At 42.0% G+C, this 16925-nt stretch overlaps 4 protein-coding genes across 8 annotated transcripts; 3 read left to right on the forward strand and 1 right to left on the reverse strand.

The window, feature by feature from the left end:
• Positions 1 to 168: 168 nt before the first annotated feature.
• On the reverse strand, positions 169 to 5198 carry samd8 (sterile alpha motif domain containing 8). The gene is made up of 6 exons (XM_084001991.1): positions 5043 to 5198; positions 3596 to 4172; positions 3113 to 3208; positions 2885 to 3002; positions 2636 to 2786; positions 169 to 2026 (listed from the first exon to the last, which is right to left on the reverse strand). Exons 2-6 carry the CDS (start codon positions 4150 to 4152, stop codon positions 1722 to 1724), a joined length of 1227 nt encoding a protein of 408 aa, XP_083858117.1. The 5' UTR covers positions 4153 to 4172; positions 5043 to 5198; the 3' UTR covers positions 169 to 1721.
• Positions 5199 to 5623: 425 nt separating this feature from the next.
• Positions 5624 to 6399, forward strand: LOC311032800 (dual specificity protein phosphatase 13A-like; the record flags this gene model as incomplete). The annotated part of the gene is made up of 3 exons (XM_084039851.1): positions 5624 to 5766; positions 5857 to 6074; positions 6206 to 6399. 3 exons carry the CDS (start codon positions 5624 to 5626, stop codon positions 6397 to 6399), a joined length of 555 nt encoding a protein of 184 aa, XP_083895977.1.
• A 1197-nt stretch (positions 6400 to 7596) lies between these two features.
• On the forward strand, positions 7597 to 14508 carry LOC311033370 (dual specificity phosphatase 29-like). Of its 5 annotated transcripts, XM_084040721.1 has the most exons (5): positions 10928 to 10953; positions 11066 to 11136; positions 12394 to 12578; positions 13062 to 13282; positions 13999 to 14508. In XM_084040721.1, exons 3-5 carry the CDS (start codon positions 12424 to 12426, stop codon positions 14223 to 14225), a joined length of 603 nt encoding a protein of 200 aa, XP_083896847.1. In that variant the 5' UTR covers positions 10928 to 10953; positions 11066 to 11136; positions 12394 to 12423; the 3' UTR covers positions 14226 to 14508. The 5 variants fall into 5 exon arrangements, with proteins under 5 accessions (XP_083896849.1, XP_083896845.1, XP_083896848.1 ...); XM_084040719.1 differs by lacking the exons at positions 10928 to 10953; positions 11066 to 11136 and adding an exon at positions 7794 to 7930 and having other exon boundaries at positions 13999 to 14506; XM_084040722.1 differs by lacking the exons at positions 10928 to 10953; positions 11066 to 11136 and adding an exon at positions 9155 to 10832.
• Positions 14509 to 14922: 414 nt separating this feature from the next.
• LOC311032908 (dual specificity phosphatase 29-like) lies at positions 14923 to 16748 on the forward strand. The gene is made up of 3 exons (XM_084039986.1): positions 14923 to 15576; positions 15775 to 15992; positions 16519 to 16748. Exons 1-3 carry the CDS (start codon positions 15449 to 15451, stop codon positions 16740 to 16742), a joined length of 570 nt encoding a protein of 189 aa, XP_083896112.1. The 5' UTR covers positions 14923 to 15448; the 3' UTR covers positions 16743 to 16748.
• Positions 16749 to 16925: the final 177 nt, after the last annotated feature.

The raw sequence follows: 16925 nt of genomic DNA on the forward strand, positions 1-16925 counted from the left end.
CCACTCACCATCCAAGGCTTCTTATTGGCTAAAATATACAGTAAACACTACCTTTCAACAATTTTACAAACTGGTCATTGCTCATGCCTAATATTATAAACAGCTTCAGTCTATTTCTAAAGCATTCATTATGAGCTTGTGAGTAGGGAGAAAAAAAAAATACAAATCAGGTCTTTGACTTCACCTCTTTAATGATGGAAATGCCTGGACGAGGCATGAAACGAGCAATGTGGCTTCACGTGAACGCACAAACACGACAGCATCACTCCTCAATGAAAGTATGTGTTGTCGACCATCAACGCCATTTAGAACAGCGGTGTTTCTAACATGAGGCAACGACCACATCGATTACAACACCTCTCTTACTACAGGTTTCACTCAACGAAATGCAGAGGCCCGTCTTAAATGAACATTACACTTAAAAAGCACAGTGTGATTCAAATAAATAGTCAAGAGCAACTGTAAACATTTGTTCATGTGCATGTTGCTGTAACGTTTATGAAATATAAAAATACCTATAGACTGTTACAAAATGAATAAATTAATATAAACAAATACATTAAACATTTCAAGATTCTTTTCAAGAACTATTACTACAGATTAATGTCAATGGATTATTATCATTTACACTGTATGATGATTTTTTTTAAAAGCACTATACAGCTATCAAAGAGTAAACATGAAATATTGGGAACATTTCTACACAGAGAAACTTATAATAACACTCAAGGTAGTTGGCAAATGGAATTATATTTAAGACAGCTGGAAATAAATCTCTGATTTAATTCTTTTGGCTGATAATATTATCATACTTTACTGTATATTTCAATGAGCCATGGATAACTCCGCTTTAAGCAACATTGTCAAAATTAAAGTATTATTTCAAGGAATGAAAAATACCTTCAAACAATGGCAAAGAAGTAACATCTGTTTCTCAACATGATGAACACTTTGCTATACAGAAAATAACAGTGTAATAAAGATCTTTACATATTGCTTTAACGGTGGTCCATAGAGTTTTGTATGGATAACAGTGGTCCTTAGAGTTTTGTATGGATAACAGTGGTCCTTAGAGTTTTGTTTTGATAACAGTGGTCCATAGAGGTTTGGTCTGATAAATTACAAAATGAGAGCTAAGACAAAACGTCAGTCAAGAATCAAAACCTTGAAATGATCAGGTATTTTGACTGCACAGTAAATGGCAAACTGTCGTGAAGGATTAGGGACGCTGATGCCTGAGAATTCTTGATGTGGCTTCCTTTAATCATGTGCTATCCGAATAATCTAACAGACTTAGACTTAAAAGTCGGGAGGTACTGAAACATGTAGTTCATGCTACATTAAATAATATCCCTTCAGAGGAGAAATAACACACCAACAAGTGACACACATCTCCACTGTGTTCACTCCTCAAAACCCACGAAATCAAGCAAAGACTTGTTGACTCGTTGGGGCTTTGAACAAAAAATGTGAATGGTTTTGTGGATTTTGTATAATCCGCCTAAAACGGTGACAGGGGAAATACTGTTTGAAGATGAATCCCACAATATAAGAAGGTATGGCTCTGTGTATCCCATCAGGCCTCAGTGCTAAAAGGATCACAACAGTAGTCTTTGTTGATGAAGACATCACACAGTCTCACGCCTCAGTTGGCAACTTGACAAAGCAGACTAAACAGCACAGACTAAGAAGTGTCCCGAGAGCACTGCTGCTGCTTTTCATTATCCAATAAGCCGCCTCATCACAGCCGGTCTAGAAAAGGGCCAACAGTACTCGTTGGGGACGGGGCCGTTGACGTTGCTCTCAAAGAAGGAGAACATGGGGAACCAGATGCGAGCTCGCCGACTCTGCTGGTAGGCCCGGGTGTTGGCTAGAGTGTGGTAGTACAGGAAGAGTCTGGTAGTGATGTAGAATGCTATGAACACGTCGATCGAGTAGTGTTCGTGTGCAGCCAAGATGAAGAAGATGCCAAAGAGATTTAAGACCCAGGACAACGTATGGATGAAGTTCCAGCTCCGTGGGGTGTCTGTTTGTTAAATAAGAGGAAAGAACAATTAAAGATAGGTTCAACAAATTAGCTTGATTTTTGTGTCCGTTTGGATTTTTGCAACCGATCCAGAAATCCATTATTTCGCTAGGAGACAGACTATTTCTGTCCAGATCAGACCGAAGAAGGTATGGTTATATTTCTGTTGCAATTCCAGCGAAGAACACTGGATGGCAACAAAGGGACAACGTTCCCAAATATTAAAGTTAGTGAAATCCAGGCTTGAGTTTCAAATTCTGTGTCAAACGCACAGTCATATTTTAGGACTCGATCAAAAACGGCACTGTGCATAATGTGAACTTTAAATATATTCATACTTCAGCCTTCAATACAGACCTTCAACCAAAATGATAAAGCCGAATTCTACGATTTTTATTATTATTTTTTTAAACGAATGCAAAACCAAATCACTAGCAGACATACATCTCGTTATATCTTAACAATGGCCAAGGGCTTCATTTTGGTCTTTTAGGAGTCAAGTTCAATCATGATTATTTCATAAGTTATTGGCCATTTCAACATCTGAAGATAAAAAGTTGAAGGGGCTTTTGAGGTATAAAGACAAGCGGAAACTTAAAAGCTACTCACACTCTGTGACGAAGAAGTTGAGCAAGGTAAGGACCACAGTGTGACCGCTGAACATGTAGTCACCACATGTATGCACTCCTGTCAGGGTCATCCCAAAACCGCTCCAGATGGCCACAGCTCGCTGCAGTTTGGCCCACATGTCACCGTACATCTAGAGGGAGAGAAGGAGCGAGACCGGCAGTGCTGAGATCAGTCAACGAGGCAGAGAAGTAGTGTTGGAGATGCGCTGAAAATTCAGCATTTCTTTACCTTTCCTGAGCATTGCAGGTGCTGTCCTGGCACGGACAGGGAGGTGACAAACATGGTGATACAGCGCAGCATGAACACCGTCCCCATGAGGCTGCACATGCGCCGCAACAGGATGGACCTACAAGTACAATCATTGACAGGATACACAAACATTTAACCTTTACGAGACTGATCGGCTGGTCACTGCCAATCGATTGTTGCGTCTTTAAGTGTCTGTCAAGACTCTACCTGTGTTTATGGAGCAGCAGAACCAGCAACCAGATATTACAGAGGATCACTCCACATGCTTCAGCCATGGCAAAGGCCCATGGTATTCTAGGCACACTGTTGAAAAGAGGGTAAAAAACAGATTATAACCACTGATCAAAATCACATTGAGGGAATCAATAAAGAAGTCATTGGTTAAATCATGAATTAACCATTACACTACAGACATACCATGAAAATCATGGTCATAAACAATGAGTCACATGACGAAATAGGTCACTTCAAAAACACTCAAGCTAGCCCACCAGGAATACGGGAGGACAATAATAGAAACATGCTTCATGGAAGTAGGGCAATTATAATATCCACCATCTGGTGTGTGTGTTTGTGCGAGTGTATATGTATATGTATATGTATATGTATATATATATATATATATATATATATATATATATATATATATATATATGAAGGCTTGAATTGGGTTAGTTTTCACACACTCACCTGTCTAGGAAAATATCAGGAAGCGGAGGGTACGTGCGCATGTCAGGCACCCTCTCGTGCACTATGACCATGACGAAGGACGTGAACCCAAACACAAACACCACATAGATGGAGCTAAGCACCGTCTTCCAGTACTCTGGATCCAGGCGCCTCGTCTGCTGCTTGTACTTCCCATTAGTGTACTGGTGATACTCCTCTCCCACTGGCGCCGTGTCCGTGCTGTCGCAGTCTTTGCCCGAGTCGCCATTACACAGCCAGTCCAGACTGCCTCCGGAGCCTGTAGGAGAGTGGCCGTCAAAGGGGAGACCCAGCTCCTCCAGCACGTCAATGTTCTGTTTCTGCAGTTTGCGGATGGACACCATCAGACGCTTGATGTCTCCCAGCACCTTGAGCTCCAGAGGCGGCGAGCGGAGGTCGTACTCGCTGAGGGCGAGCAGACTGGTGCCGTCCAGCCGGTGCTTGTAGCACAGCAGGTCCACATAGTCACAGAAGCCTTCCTCCTTCAGCCACTTGGCGACGTGTTTGGGTGTCCAGCGTCGAACACTCAGTTGGATCATTTCCTCCTCGATCTGAAGGGCTGGAGAAAAGAAGATCGCATTTTTTTAACTTAACTCTCCCTTCCTACCAATATCAGTTGCTCAACGACTTCCTGTGGAAATCTTGAGGAGAAGTAGGGCACTCTTTATTTCCACTGAATCAGCAATACGAATTACAAACGCAACACTGCCACGTAGACAGAAAAAATTGCTTCATGTGACAAAAGCATAAGTGACAAATACGTTTAAGACAATCCCTGGGATGCAGTTGCAGGCTGAGGATTCACAAATTGAGCAAACACATGAGGCAAACACTGGCAAGAATGTACTAAGATGAGTTTGCAAACACACCAAAAATGTAGATTAAGGAGCAGAAATATCTGTCAGGCTAGACAGGCTGTAATAGAGAGTAATAGTCACGGATACTGACTTATGACTAATCTGATTATTAGACACTGTCCTTCACACTAAACGGAATACACGTCTTTTAGGCTTAACTGACAATAAACCATTGCAAAAATATCCTGACTATGTTAGCATGGGGCAGGGATTGCATGTCACTGTTTATAAATCATCTATAACTCATTATAGGCGGTCGGTAACTTTGTCCATTAAAAACCACCCACCTGCACGAATTCGCATCCCTGGCTAACAATGAGATGGGGCCAGGAGCTAATTCTGCAAACTTTAAAACCAATACCTTGTAATGTTCAGATAACCAGCTGACCTGGTGGTTCACTGCGTATGCAGCCACAAAGCATGCCCCGAGGTAGACGTGAAACCGAGCGAAAGCGTAATCTCTTTTATCGCTCCCAACTCTTCCCAAGCAGGCTAATTCGGATCTAGCTTATCGTTAGCTAGCATGCTATCAGCTAGCTTCATCGATCCGTGTGCGATTCACGCTCACTCACCCGGAGATGTGACAGAAGACGAGACCGAAACGTGTTTATTCAGCTAGCCAGCTAAGTAGCATCCTGCAAGAATCTGAATGAATCGTATAAGCGGCTGCTGCAATAACACAGGCTTGTTGGAAATCATTTCGCCCCCGTGGTTTAGCGCTGGTTAGCATACTGTTGACAACACAAAGCGGTAAAGTCTAGAGTACCTGCGCACGTAAAAACATAAAATCAGCTACACGGAGGGGGGTTGCCTCCAGCTGAGCAGCAGTGACACCTCCTGGTGGAAAGAGGGTCCTGCGGAGTCTTTAATTCTGTAATATTGTGTTATTGTTGTGATCAAAGAAATGTCTGTACTATTACGTGCCACAATAAAAAAAAACACATTGTATTAAAGGTATAGAAGTGTGAGGTTGACCAAGATTTAAATTATGGGTCACTGGTTTAATTTTAGACCAGGGACACCTGTCCTTGTCAGTACCAACGTGAATGTAGTAAAGCCTCAACAGAGTTTGAAAATAAACGTTAAGAGAGGAAATCATACAAATGGGTGGTTCCAGAGTGGTGTGTTGTCATGTAAGCGACTGCAAAGATTCATGCAATCAACCATGAACAATCTACAGGATGCAAGTCCCCCTGCCACTCCATCAGTGAAAGACTTGGTGAAGGTTTTGTATGGAGGAAAAAGGTTTGGTAATCACGCGGATAAAGTTTGGCCCAACCTATTCGTCGGTGACATGTAAGTCTTTGACATTGCTCACGACATGCATGTATAATAACAGGATGTTTCATTCTAATGTGTGTGTTGTAATAATTCCTGTGTCCACAGGTCGGTGGCAAATGATCGCTACAGTCTGTGGAAGCTGGGAATAACTCATGTTCTGAATGCAGCTCATGGGAGGATGCACTGTCAGGGAAGTCATGACTTCTATGGCTCCACTGTGGATTATTATGGAGTGCCTGCGGATGACTCACCGTCCTTTGACCTCTCTTGCTATTTCTTCCCCTCTGCTGAGTATATTCAGAGTGCACTCGACACAGCTGGTGGTAAATACCCATCGTGTCGCTTTATTGTTTTCCAGTTTTGTCTCAGGCCTCTCTGAAAGTCACTCAACAAAAATACCAGTTTCAACTCACGCTTCCATCCTCACCGTAATTGTTTTCTTCTCCTTCACCAGCTCGGGTTTTTGTCCACTGTGCAGTCGGAGTGAGCAGGTCGGCCTCCCTCGTCCTGGCCTACCTAATGATCCACCACCATTACACCCTGTTAGAGGCCATCAATAAGGTCAAAGAGCGCAGATGGATTTTCCCTAACAGAGGATTCCTCAAACAGCTTCGTGCTCTGGATATTAAGCTACGCAAGACATCATGAGTAATCCTCTGCACCTCAAAATCAATTGATTTTCTAAATAACAGAGCCTCAAACGCCGGCTTTCCTCACGAGTAATGAAGAATGCAACATCTGTCAGTGGAGGGCAATACTGTACTTTGACTTTAATCAGTTTGTTTCAAGAATGGTATTGAATCTATTGACCCTACTGTTACTCATGCTTCCGGAAATTGACCCATATATTAGTAGAAGATCAATGTAATCAACTCGTCCCGAGGCCGAATCCATTTTAATACCGAATAAGACAAAATTACTAATTTAACCTTTGTTCTACGTTGAAGAAAATGTACATCCACTATGTTGTGTTGTGTATTCACTTTGAAACATCGTGATCTATAATTTGGTTGCAAGCAGAGTTAAGTGCATTTTAAATTGATTGTCAATGTAATTATCAAGATCAATGCAGTTACCAACAGAGATGTCAAAGTTCAGATCCCCGTGGTCTGTATTATTGTGAACGGTGCACAGTTCATTGAATAGTTTGTGGTTTCTGTTGCTCTCATACAAAGTGGAACACTTGCATTTGGATCTCATCAGAATCAAACATTCACCGGCAGCTATGATTTTATATTTATGTACACACCAGGTGGGATTTGGTCCCACCTCGCTGCAGCTGCATGAATAAGCAGAAGCAGCAATTTAAATAATCAATCAATATCTGTCTCCAGGTCATTTTGACCAGGAGACAGAAATGGATTGATTTTGTATACAACATCAGCACTGACTTTTCCCAACACAACATCGTGCCCTCGTTTTACATACACGTCCAGGACACTGTATGAAAAGAGGTCCTTACCCTGCATGGAGGTTAATTAGCTTTTTCTTCCATTTAAAAGCTGAATTGGGTGAAATTGACCTGTAACATAATAGGAGGGTTAAAAGAGACACTTGCAGCAGCGTGAGGGCTGTTTGATGTCGTGTGCAGCCAGCAGCAAAGCTTATTTTTCTTTTGCCAATTTGTTTTCACGAGATATTTATGTCAGAGCGGTAAACTAGCTGTGTGAAGCTGTTGCAGTATTTCTGTTGCATTAAAGTGGACTTTCTGTCATTGAGTATAAGTAATGCACTTAAAGCTTTTTTTTATTATCCATAATTGCATCCAATTATCACTGCTTTGTGGAATGATTCATCTCCGTTTGAAGCCTATCACATTAGAGTCCCATAGCCGTGTGTAAAGCAGAGCTGCTCTGTTTGTTGTCCTGCCCTCTATGCGAGTAAGACTACACGCTAGGTTAAGCACTAAATTGGGTAACTGTCCAGTGACAGCAGATAAACACCTGCTCGTGCACATCATCCTGCGCCGGAGTTGACGGGAAACCGCTTTCACACGACAAACATTTGGACCAGTAATCGATCCAAGGCAAGGGGGGGGATTTGGACTTAAAATGTCAGACTTGAAAGGCAAGAGAAAAGAATACCTAAGCGTGAAGGATCTGCAGAAGGTTTTGGACTCGTGCAAACTACATCTCAGACAAGTTGACGAGGTCTGGCCAAACATATACATAGGGAACGTGTGAGTATACATTTGATCTCAGACTGGGAAATGTGAAACCTGATCTTTGACATGACCCCTGCAAATGATTGTGTTTTTCTGCTACAAAGATATCGTGCTGTGATGCTTAGAGTTCACATAGTTCTTGAACCTCTTTCTGTCTCTTTGTCTTGTTAGGGCAGTAGCCCAAAACAAGACTGCCTTGCTGAAATTAGGTATAACTCATGTATTAAACGCCGCTCACTCCAAACGCGGCAGCATAGGGAACCAAAGCTTTTATGGCAACAGCTTTGTGTATTGTGGCATTCCAGCAGATGACTCGACACACTTTGATCTGGATGTTTACTTCCACACCGCAGCGGATTTCATTCATAAAGCTCTGAAGTCACCCGATGGTAAGACTCTTTCTCTTTCATACGACTTGTCATATCATTTGCTGCAAAAAAACTATGGTCGTTTTTTCTTAAAAATCCCTGCACGTCACGTGTTTTATTTCACCCCATAAATCCAGAGTAAATCCATCCACTCAAATTCTCCCATCATGCCGTCCTTTCAATGTCATCCGTCACCACAATGTAGCACAGCTTGTAAAGGCATGTAAGTGTATTTTCAGCCAGCAGTAGTAATAAGGGTCTTACCTTGCAGAATTTAAATCTATGATTGACTATGGCTCCTTTCAAAGAAGCTATAAAGCAGAGGACGAGTTCGGATTAAAGACACAGTCGGGCTGAGCCGGCAGAGGGACCTTAAATGAACAAAGGGGATGAATTGTAGGCACTATTTTTAACTCGCAGCAGGAAAAAAAGAAAGGCCACAGCGTGAGACGGGCAGTCATGTATGATATTAATAAGACTGAGGCCTCTCGCTAATCCTCCCTTCACACCCTCTCCCTACATCTCGTCTGTTCTTCAGGGAAAGTTCTGGTGCACTGCATCATGGGAATGAGCCGGTCATCAACCTTGGTGTTAGCGTACCTCATGCTCTATCATCGCCTCCCGCTCAAACAGGCTTTGCAGAAATTGATCCAGAAGAGAGCCATCTACCCCAACAGGAACTTCTTGGCTCTGCTGTTGGATCTGGATCTTCAGCTGGCGAGAAAAAAGAGATCCTGTAGATGTCAGATCCTGTAATCAACAGATGTTTACATTTTTTGTTTTTAGCAACACAGTTGGTCCAACAGTCCAGACTGAAATATTTCTACTGGATTGTCATGAAATTTGGTTCAACTAATGACTGAGACTCTGTACCGTAACGATTATGTCATATTACCATGTTGAACTTTAAGGGGGGGAAAGAACGGGGAAAGCTGCATGTTAATTGCATATTAACATGCTAAATATTAATGGGAAGATGCAACATCTTCACACTTATAACTCTTCATTTCTAATACTTAGAATACTGCCCTTTTCAGGTTATTCAAAATATTAGCATGTTACACGCATGCTAACACACTAAACAACATACTATATAATAAGTAAGCGGACGTTAACATGCTAGCATACTAAATATTGCATGCTAACTATTACTAAATCAAATTGCTAAAGTTAGCATGATAATGGTATGGTTAAAAGCTATATGCTAACAGCATGTTAACATCCTGTGCAGTATGCTAGTTATAGGCATGGAAGTAGTATGTTAACAGGCTAACACATGTTAGCATGTAGCTGAGCCCAAGTACAGGAATTTGTGCGAAATCTGACAAGGCAAGCGGTACTAACAATAACAACATGGCCTCCTACCTGTACATAACTTGCCTCACTAGCGGTAAACATTTAGTTGTCACTTAGTTCCAGTTTTGTTTTCTAGTTTGTAACTGGCTGCATTGCTACGTTTTTTATGCTTTTGGAGGCTGATTGCAAAAAGAATGTCTTAACAAAAAAGATCATTTGGAACAATGAATTCAAATGATGAGGAGATTTGTTGTCTTTCAGTTACCTCTCATTCTTGTAAGATTTTGTTTTCGTCAGCACCTCACTTATCACAACAGAGTGGACCAAATGTCTTACGGGGAAAAAATGTTTTTACGAAGCATCTTTTTTGTTGTTGTTGTTGTTGTAAACTCTGCAGATGACTCAGAAGAGATTTATGTTTCTGCAAGTCAACCTTCAAACTCAAAATGGGAATCAATCTAGAGCATCTGTAACAAGACCAACCTCATCATCGTTCACAGTGTGAAATCCCTTTGGTGTGTTCGTCGTCACCGTCAAAAGGGTTTCATATTTTTTGATTATCTGTAAGAAACATCAGAAAAAGGTGCACACATCCATTTATTGTGAGTCTGATAGCCAAGATTCCTGCCTGTTGTAAATCATAATCTCTCAACCTCACTGAATCACGTAGTACACACTGAATTATGTGACTTTGTACTGATGAAGTCGGATGTTTCAGATATTTTATTTGGGTACAAGTCATTTAGGAAGTGTTGCAAAGAATGAACCTTACTTCCTAAGAAATGGTTGTATTGTTTGTACATATGTTAATCTTGGTGTAGTTGTTTTTGACGTACTTAAAAAAAGACTGAGTTTCTTCATATCACAGGTGTTCTGTTTCATTCTCTGAACAATCCACATATAAAGTAAAAGAGAAAACTGTCCAGGTGTTGATTTAAACACATTTCTCTGTAGAGGAGAATCTCAGCAGTGACTTCAAGCTCAGCAGCACAGATCTAATTCTCTTGCTGGTAAAAAAAAAGAAAAAAAAAAAAAAGAAGTCATGTCCTATCCTCCCTCCTGTGCTGGTAGCTCAGATAACCTTAAAGGAATGCAGAAGATGATGCCAGAATTATTTTGGGCTGAGATTCAGATGTTAAAATAGCAAAAAAGGTTGCAGGGTAGATAACCGAGGAGAACACAGACAGTTGTGCTGCCGACCTACATGTAGCTCTTGCACAGAGAGCCCTTGAAAAGCAACATTTCCAGCCAAGGCAAGTGTCTGCTAACAATTTGTTGTTAAGGATTTGTCGCAGATTGAAGACCACGTTGGAACAATATTTATTAGACTGTACAGTGTTTGGATTTATAGTACTGTATACCTTTGTTTGCAAGGTAAACATGTGTATAAAGCACTTTAATAAACGAGGGGGGCACCGTGATGCTGCCCGCATTGTCTGATGGATTACCACACTTTCTCCTTTTATTAATTTGCTCACAAATCCAGTCGAGCCACATCCGAAAAGGCCAAAGACTGAAGTGTAATTCATAAAACCAGCAAGAAGAGGCCCGGAGGAGGTAAAAAGCCATTTTTATTTGCCCTCCATGTTAACCGTGGGCACTTTCCCATACATAGCATCTTTAATTACACAGAAGTAGAGCAGGAAGGACAGGTTAGCCTGAGGGGGGGGAAGGCTATGAAAGCAGCGCTGCAGCTCAACATGTGCACCAGGGAAATCAGTTCTCTGCCCTGACTGTGGGAGGGAGGCAAGGGTTGTACTTATAGATCAATGAGGAGAAAGAAGAGCCTCCAGGTACTCCGGGCACATGTTGTACTTGTGCAAAGACACGCTGTACTTCGACACGGGGCTCGTATGCTGGAATCGGATGCAACGCTTTCTTGCATTGCACATGACACACACCTACGACCATTGCACACGCAGGGATGCGTGAAGCCACCGCGATGTTTCAGTGCACCTCCATATGCCACGGCAGCTTAACAAAAGGTCACTGGAAGAGATGCGCTCTCAATGACTCATCCCCGTGGACATGACAATAAGTCTCCAAACCCTAAGTGTCACATTATGTCCCCGTATCACCAGCAGAATGCAAATAAGGAGCCGAGCTGCCATCGGATTCTGTACTATAGCAATGCATACACATGGTTTGTACATCCTCAGCCTGGAGCAGATTCACAGAGCTGCCTAAATGGATGCTAATGTATACAGTAATACAGTATGCATATATATATATATATATATATATATATATATATATATATATATATATATATATATCACAAGCCCAGTGAGGAAATTGTAAATGCACAGGTTGGACTTGCTGGCAAGAAATGAAAAGCTGATGTTTATAGGCCTTGAATACAAATTTTTTCTGCATCTCTGGGGATAAATAACACTACCTAAGTGCTACTGAACTGCAGATAAAATAATGAGAGCTTCATAAGGTCATCTTCCAATTATGTGTTCTTTGCTGCTGCGGAGTGCATTTATTGGAATAATTATCGTCTATATTTAAAGGCAACGGGCATCTATACGTACGCTCCTCGCTGTAACGCCCCCATTGTATTTTTCTTTCAGTGTCTTTCAATAAAGCCTATTAAAAGTCATCAGTGATGTTATTCAGCATTCAGAGGGGAATCAGATGTTTAAAACTGTTTCTACATTTCCTATTCTTAAACTGTAGATGATTGAGGTAAAGAAGAAACATTTTCCTCACCTTTTGACAAGCTTTTCTCCAAATGTAGATGTGTTGGTTCCACAAAGCGGCTGCTTAAACTCCCAGCAAAACCCACGTGTGGTCCCTTTTATGCGACAGGTTGTAAAAGCAGAAGTGGAGCATCCAGACATGCCCAGAGGCCTCAGCTGCTTGGCGAGCCCCGAGGGGGACGTCGGCAGGTATGAGACCCCCCCGGCTTCAGAGCTCCAGAGGCTGATGTGGACAAAGAAAGGGACCAGCGGCCATCTGGACGAGGTCCAGCCCAGGATCTACATCGGAGACATGTGAGACCAGGATTACTTTTTAAAGGAGGACGAGTATCACTAATGAAATGGTGAAAACTTTAAAAACAATTAGCAATAAGGTATAAATGGTGAAAGCATATTAAATATGGATCATATGACTATTACTATGAAACATGTCGTTGGATATCTTTCTCTGGGATTTCTGGAACCACACAGATTTGATTCGTGATGGTTAAAGTGCAGAAAATTCTATTAAACCAAGAAAAATTTATCGCAACTCATCTCTCCAGAAACAGCAGGTTATCTCCTCTGTTGCATATAATCCATATCTCGCTGCCCCTTTTGATATAAACTATTTCTGTGGGAAAGATTATTATCATTAATGTATTATTTGGGTGAACTGAGCAAGCTGCTGTTAATTAATGATCTATAAAGCTTTATGTTTTATTAATCATTAATGTGTTAACCTCTAAATACATCACTTACCTCCATTGATGGATAATTATGCTTCCCCCCCTCCAGGTATGCAGCCAAGGACAAGAGGACCCTCCAGGCTCACCACATCACCCATGTACTTAATGCCGCTGATGGGAAGTTCAACGTCAACACGGGGCCCAGCTTCTACAGAGACACCAAAATCACTTATCATGGAGTGGAAGCTTTTGACATGCCATCCTTTAATTTAAGTCCCTTCTTTTACCAAGCGGCCAATTTTATCAAGACCGCTTTGAGCTCGCCCACAGGTGAGGAGGTCTTTCCTCATCATTTTTTACACCTTAACTTGGGGGAGACATTTTTTCTCCCCCCCTGCAAGGCAAAGCACGAAGACGTTTGTCAGTCAATTCCCATTACAGCAGCCCCCAGTTGTATCAGTCATTAAAATGCAAATCAAACACTAAACATAATATCAAGCTAATATCTTTCCCCCACGGTAATCTTCTCATAAGCTCAGACCTTGGCCGAGAAAATTGGTTTTAAATGGATTGCCCCGGTAATTTGTAAGCAACACTTTTATTGGACATGGAAATTACACAATTATGTTTGTGGCCCGTGCCTGCCCGGCCTGTTATGCAAAGTGAAGTCGGTATCTGACATGACAGTAATAAGATGAGACCTCCTCATTCACATGCTGGCTGATCGGGGGCTCCAGTGTGTGGCGGGGCCTACAGTAATCCCCGGCAGAAATACACAGACGCCAAGACAGTTCAATTACGCGCTCCTCTGCGCCCTAATCCTCAGGCCCGATAAGGAAGCGGGGATTACCGTGTGTAGAAACATTTGTTGCAACATTGTTGAAAACTTTTTAGTCGGGAGTTAGAAGAACTGCATGGTTTTTAATCCACGGAGAGAGGAGCAACAAATTAGACAGAATAAAGTCCACCACAATAATCCAGCTGTTTGCATGGCGGTAAATGGCTGAGCTCTGGGCTGATGTTTTTGTCTTCCGTTTGATTGGCAGGTAAAGTGTTTGTCCACTGTGCGATGGGTCTCAGCCGCTCCTCCACGCTGGTCCTGGCCTACCTGATGATCCACGAGAACATGACCCTGGTGGACGCCATCAAAGCTGTCAGCGCCAACAGGAACATCTCGCCTAACAACGGCTTCCTGGAGCAGCTCCGAGAGCTGGACAACCAGCTGCACTGCCAGGGATCATGGAGGAGCCGGGGTGCCAACGGAAAGACTTGAGATGAAATCCGCCGCTAGTTGAAGTAGATATTACAATGGAGATATAAATGTCAAAACATGCACTAATTCCATTTTTTGTGTAGAATTAAAAGTGACTTCTAATTATTATTAATACTTACAAAACCAACAATGACTTTAGCCCCCAAACAAGAGTATATCTGTGTAGACACGGCTCATTTAATCTCCCAAAACTAACAACAATAAATAAGAGTCATTCATTTCTTCTTTACAATAAACAGGCACAGTTTCCAAAGAATGGACCTCAAAATGTAAGACATTTGTGAATGAGAAGCCTTTTCAGGAATAGTTCTGGTAAATATGCTCATTGGCTTTAGATGAGAGGATTGATACCATGCTAAATATGCTAAATTGGAGCTTAGTTTAGCATAAAAACTGGAACCAGCTAACCTGGCCTCTAAATCCTACTAATTTACAAGTTATATTATGATAAAGTAATTCGTTTAATCTGTACAGAGGCATGAAAGTGGTGCCGTTTTTCTAATTAACTTTGGGAGGGAATGGAAATTGCATTTCTTCCCTTAAAATTTGAACTGTTACTGAAAAGAAACATTTCAACACCTATAATTCTGTGACAAACGGACAAACTCAACCTGCTGGTGAAGATCATGTAGTTTGATCAAAACAGCTACTTAATGGACATTGAGGTGAGAGGTCAGTGACGTTTCCGTTGACGTTTTTATGTGTTTTTCATAGTTTCTGGATGAAAACATCAGAAATTCATGGATAAAATAAGGGCAGAATTGTCCATTAAATTCTCAAAATTAGGAGTTGTAACCGACTCTATGGGGCAACTTCCTCATCATGTTTGGAGTCATGACAACAACCACGATCACTGCTGTGGTTCTGAAGTTGAAGTTGTCACAACACAAGCAGCCTGGCTGCCGTCACGGTCATCCGAGGAATAAATAGTCCACACTGCTGCTGCTGCCCGGACTCTGGCATCTTCAGCTGTTCCAGCGAGGGGGCTGAGCCTCCACACAACACTCATATCTGCTCCCTCTGGAAAGTTGCTCCAATACAGTTGGAGTTCTTTTCCCAAAATGCCTACATGAAGGAACAAACTAGCAGCAACTTCTCACATTTTCCCATCCAGGGACATCAAGTCTTTGGGGGGGGAAATGATCTAACTGTTATCTGAGTGTTGAGCTGAATATCATTTGTGATAATTACACGACAACACTGAGGGGGGAAAATATGCAGACATGAGCTCAGAGGAGGAGCCAGAGCATCAGACACCGCCCACCTGCGATCTGCTCGGCCGTCTGCTGAAGAACAGACGCCCCACCGGAGCTGTCAACGAGGTTTGGCCTGACCTCTACGTTGGAGACGCGTAAGTGACATTCTCACATCGGGGGCCCCGCTGCAATATGGTGATCTGATTGTGAAACTGTCGCTGCAAACAAGTACTGTATTTGGCCAACGCGTACACAAATCTGTACATTTGAGTCACCAGAGATGCACTTGCAAACATAAGCTCACATGAGCTGGCCACAGGCGAGAAGACAACCCTCCTTGTGTGGTTTTACAGGGCGACGGCTCAGCGTAAAACTCTGCTAGCGGATCTGGGTATAACACATGTGGTGAACGCTGCAGATGGCCCCCAGCACATTGACACGGGGCCCCGTTTCTACAAGGACACCAGCATCCAGTATCACGGAGTGGAGGCAGCCGACTGCAAAGAGTTTGACTTGAGCCCGTTCTTCACTGAGACGGCTGATTTCATTCACGGTGCTCTGAGACAGAAAGGTACGAGTCTGTTTGAGGCCAAGAAAAAAACACATTAGGGTTTAGGCTGGAATCATATTTATTCTAAATAAGAAATGTTGCCATTAATTCACTGAATTTGACAATAAATATGTAGGTTTAAAGTTGTCCTTAAATAAGTTTGTGTGAAGGTGTTTACAAACTCTTGAAGATATTCTCATTCAGGCATTTTTTATTTCTTTAACTTGGTTTTACGTGGATGAGGATCAGCTTTTCAATTTATGAAATACTTTTTCTTCTTTTTTTCTTTTTCTTTTTTAGCATTTTGCATCAAAATCTTTAAGAAAATCAGCTTGACACTACATTTTTCATCTCTACAGTCACTTTGTTATAAGATTATGAAACCATGAGCTGATTGTCCTGTTGGACTTCTAAAATAGGAAAATAATATATATTTATAAGTATTATTAGTCACCAGTCTTCCAGCTCTTTGGTTATGAGCAACAGTATCCATGCATCATGTAAACAAAGCTGACATCTGGAGTGATCCCGTCTGTTGTCTGCGTAGGTAAGGTGCTCGTCCACTGTGCACGAGGAATCAGCCGCTCAGCGACTCTAACGCTGGCCTTCCTGATGATCAAAGAGAGACTCACCCTCATGGAGGCGGTGGAGGCCGTCTGCTCGCACAGAAACATTCTTCCCAATGTTGGATTTCTGAATCAACTCCGTCGCTTGGACTCTTCCTTGGCCCTGCAGAGGAAAACAACACAACGTCAAGAAGCAGAGAAATAAAGCACTGAGAGGGAATTTCATCCAACCAGAATACAATTCCCTTATTCTTTACATTACAGCTAATCATGGTTGGTTTGTTTTAGATGTTTTTAATGCATTTTCTACCTTCTATGCAGCCATTGGTTTCCAGTCATTTAAGTAAGTATGAAACCAGTAAACACACTTAATGCAATCTATCATATT

Source organism: Eutrigla gurnardus, assembly GCF_963514095.1.
Source record: "Eutrigla gurnardus genome assembly, chromosome: 22".
Classification (NCBI taxonomy): domain Eukaryota; kingdom Metazoa; phylum Chordata; class Actinopteri; order Perciformes; family Triglidae; genus Eutrigla; species Eutrigla gurnardus.

Excerpts from the sequence above, each read along its gene's own strand:
- LOC311032908 (XM_084039986.1), top strand. The coding sequence starts at position 15,449 with ATGAGCTCAGAGGAGGAGCCAGAGCATCAGACACCGCCCACCTGCGAT. Across the intron at positions 15,577-15,774 it reads GACCTCTACGTTGGAGACGC|GGCGACGGCTCAGCGTAAAA; the intron begins GTAAGTGACATT and ends GTGGTTTTACAG. Across the intron at positions 15,993-16,518 it reads CGGTGCTCTGAGACAGAAAG|GTAAGGTGCTCGTCCACTGT; the intron begins GTACGAGTCTGT and ends TTGTCTGCGTAG.
- LOC311033370 (XM_084040719.1), top strand. The coding sequence starts at position 12,424 with ATGCCCAGAGGCCTCAGCTGCTTGGCGAGCCCCGAGGGGGACGTCGGC. Across the intron at positions 12,579-13,061 it reads AGGATCTACATCGGAGACAT|GTATGCAGCCAAGGACAAGA; the intron begins GTGAGACCAGGA and ends CCCCCCCTCCAG. Across the intron at positions 13,283-13,998 it reads CGCTTTGAGCTCGCCCACAG|GTAAAGTGTTTGTCCACTGT; the intron begins GTGAGGAGGTCT and ends TTTGATTGGCAG.
- samd8 (XM_084001991.1), bottom strand. The coding sequence starts at position 4,152 with ATGATCCAACTGAGTGTTCGACGCTGGACACCCAAACACGTCGCCAAG. Across the intron at positions 3,003-3,112 it reads CTGCTGCTCCATAAACACAG|GTCCATCCTGTTGCGGCGCA; the intron begins GTAGAGTCTTGA and ends TTGTACTTGTAG. Across the intron at positions 2,027-2,635 it reads CAACTTCTTCGTCACAGAGT|ACACCCCACGGAGCTGGAAC; the intron begins GTGAGTAGCTTT and ends TTTAACAAACAG.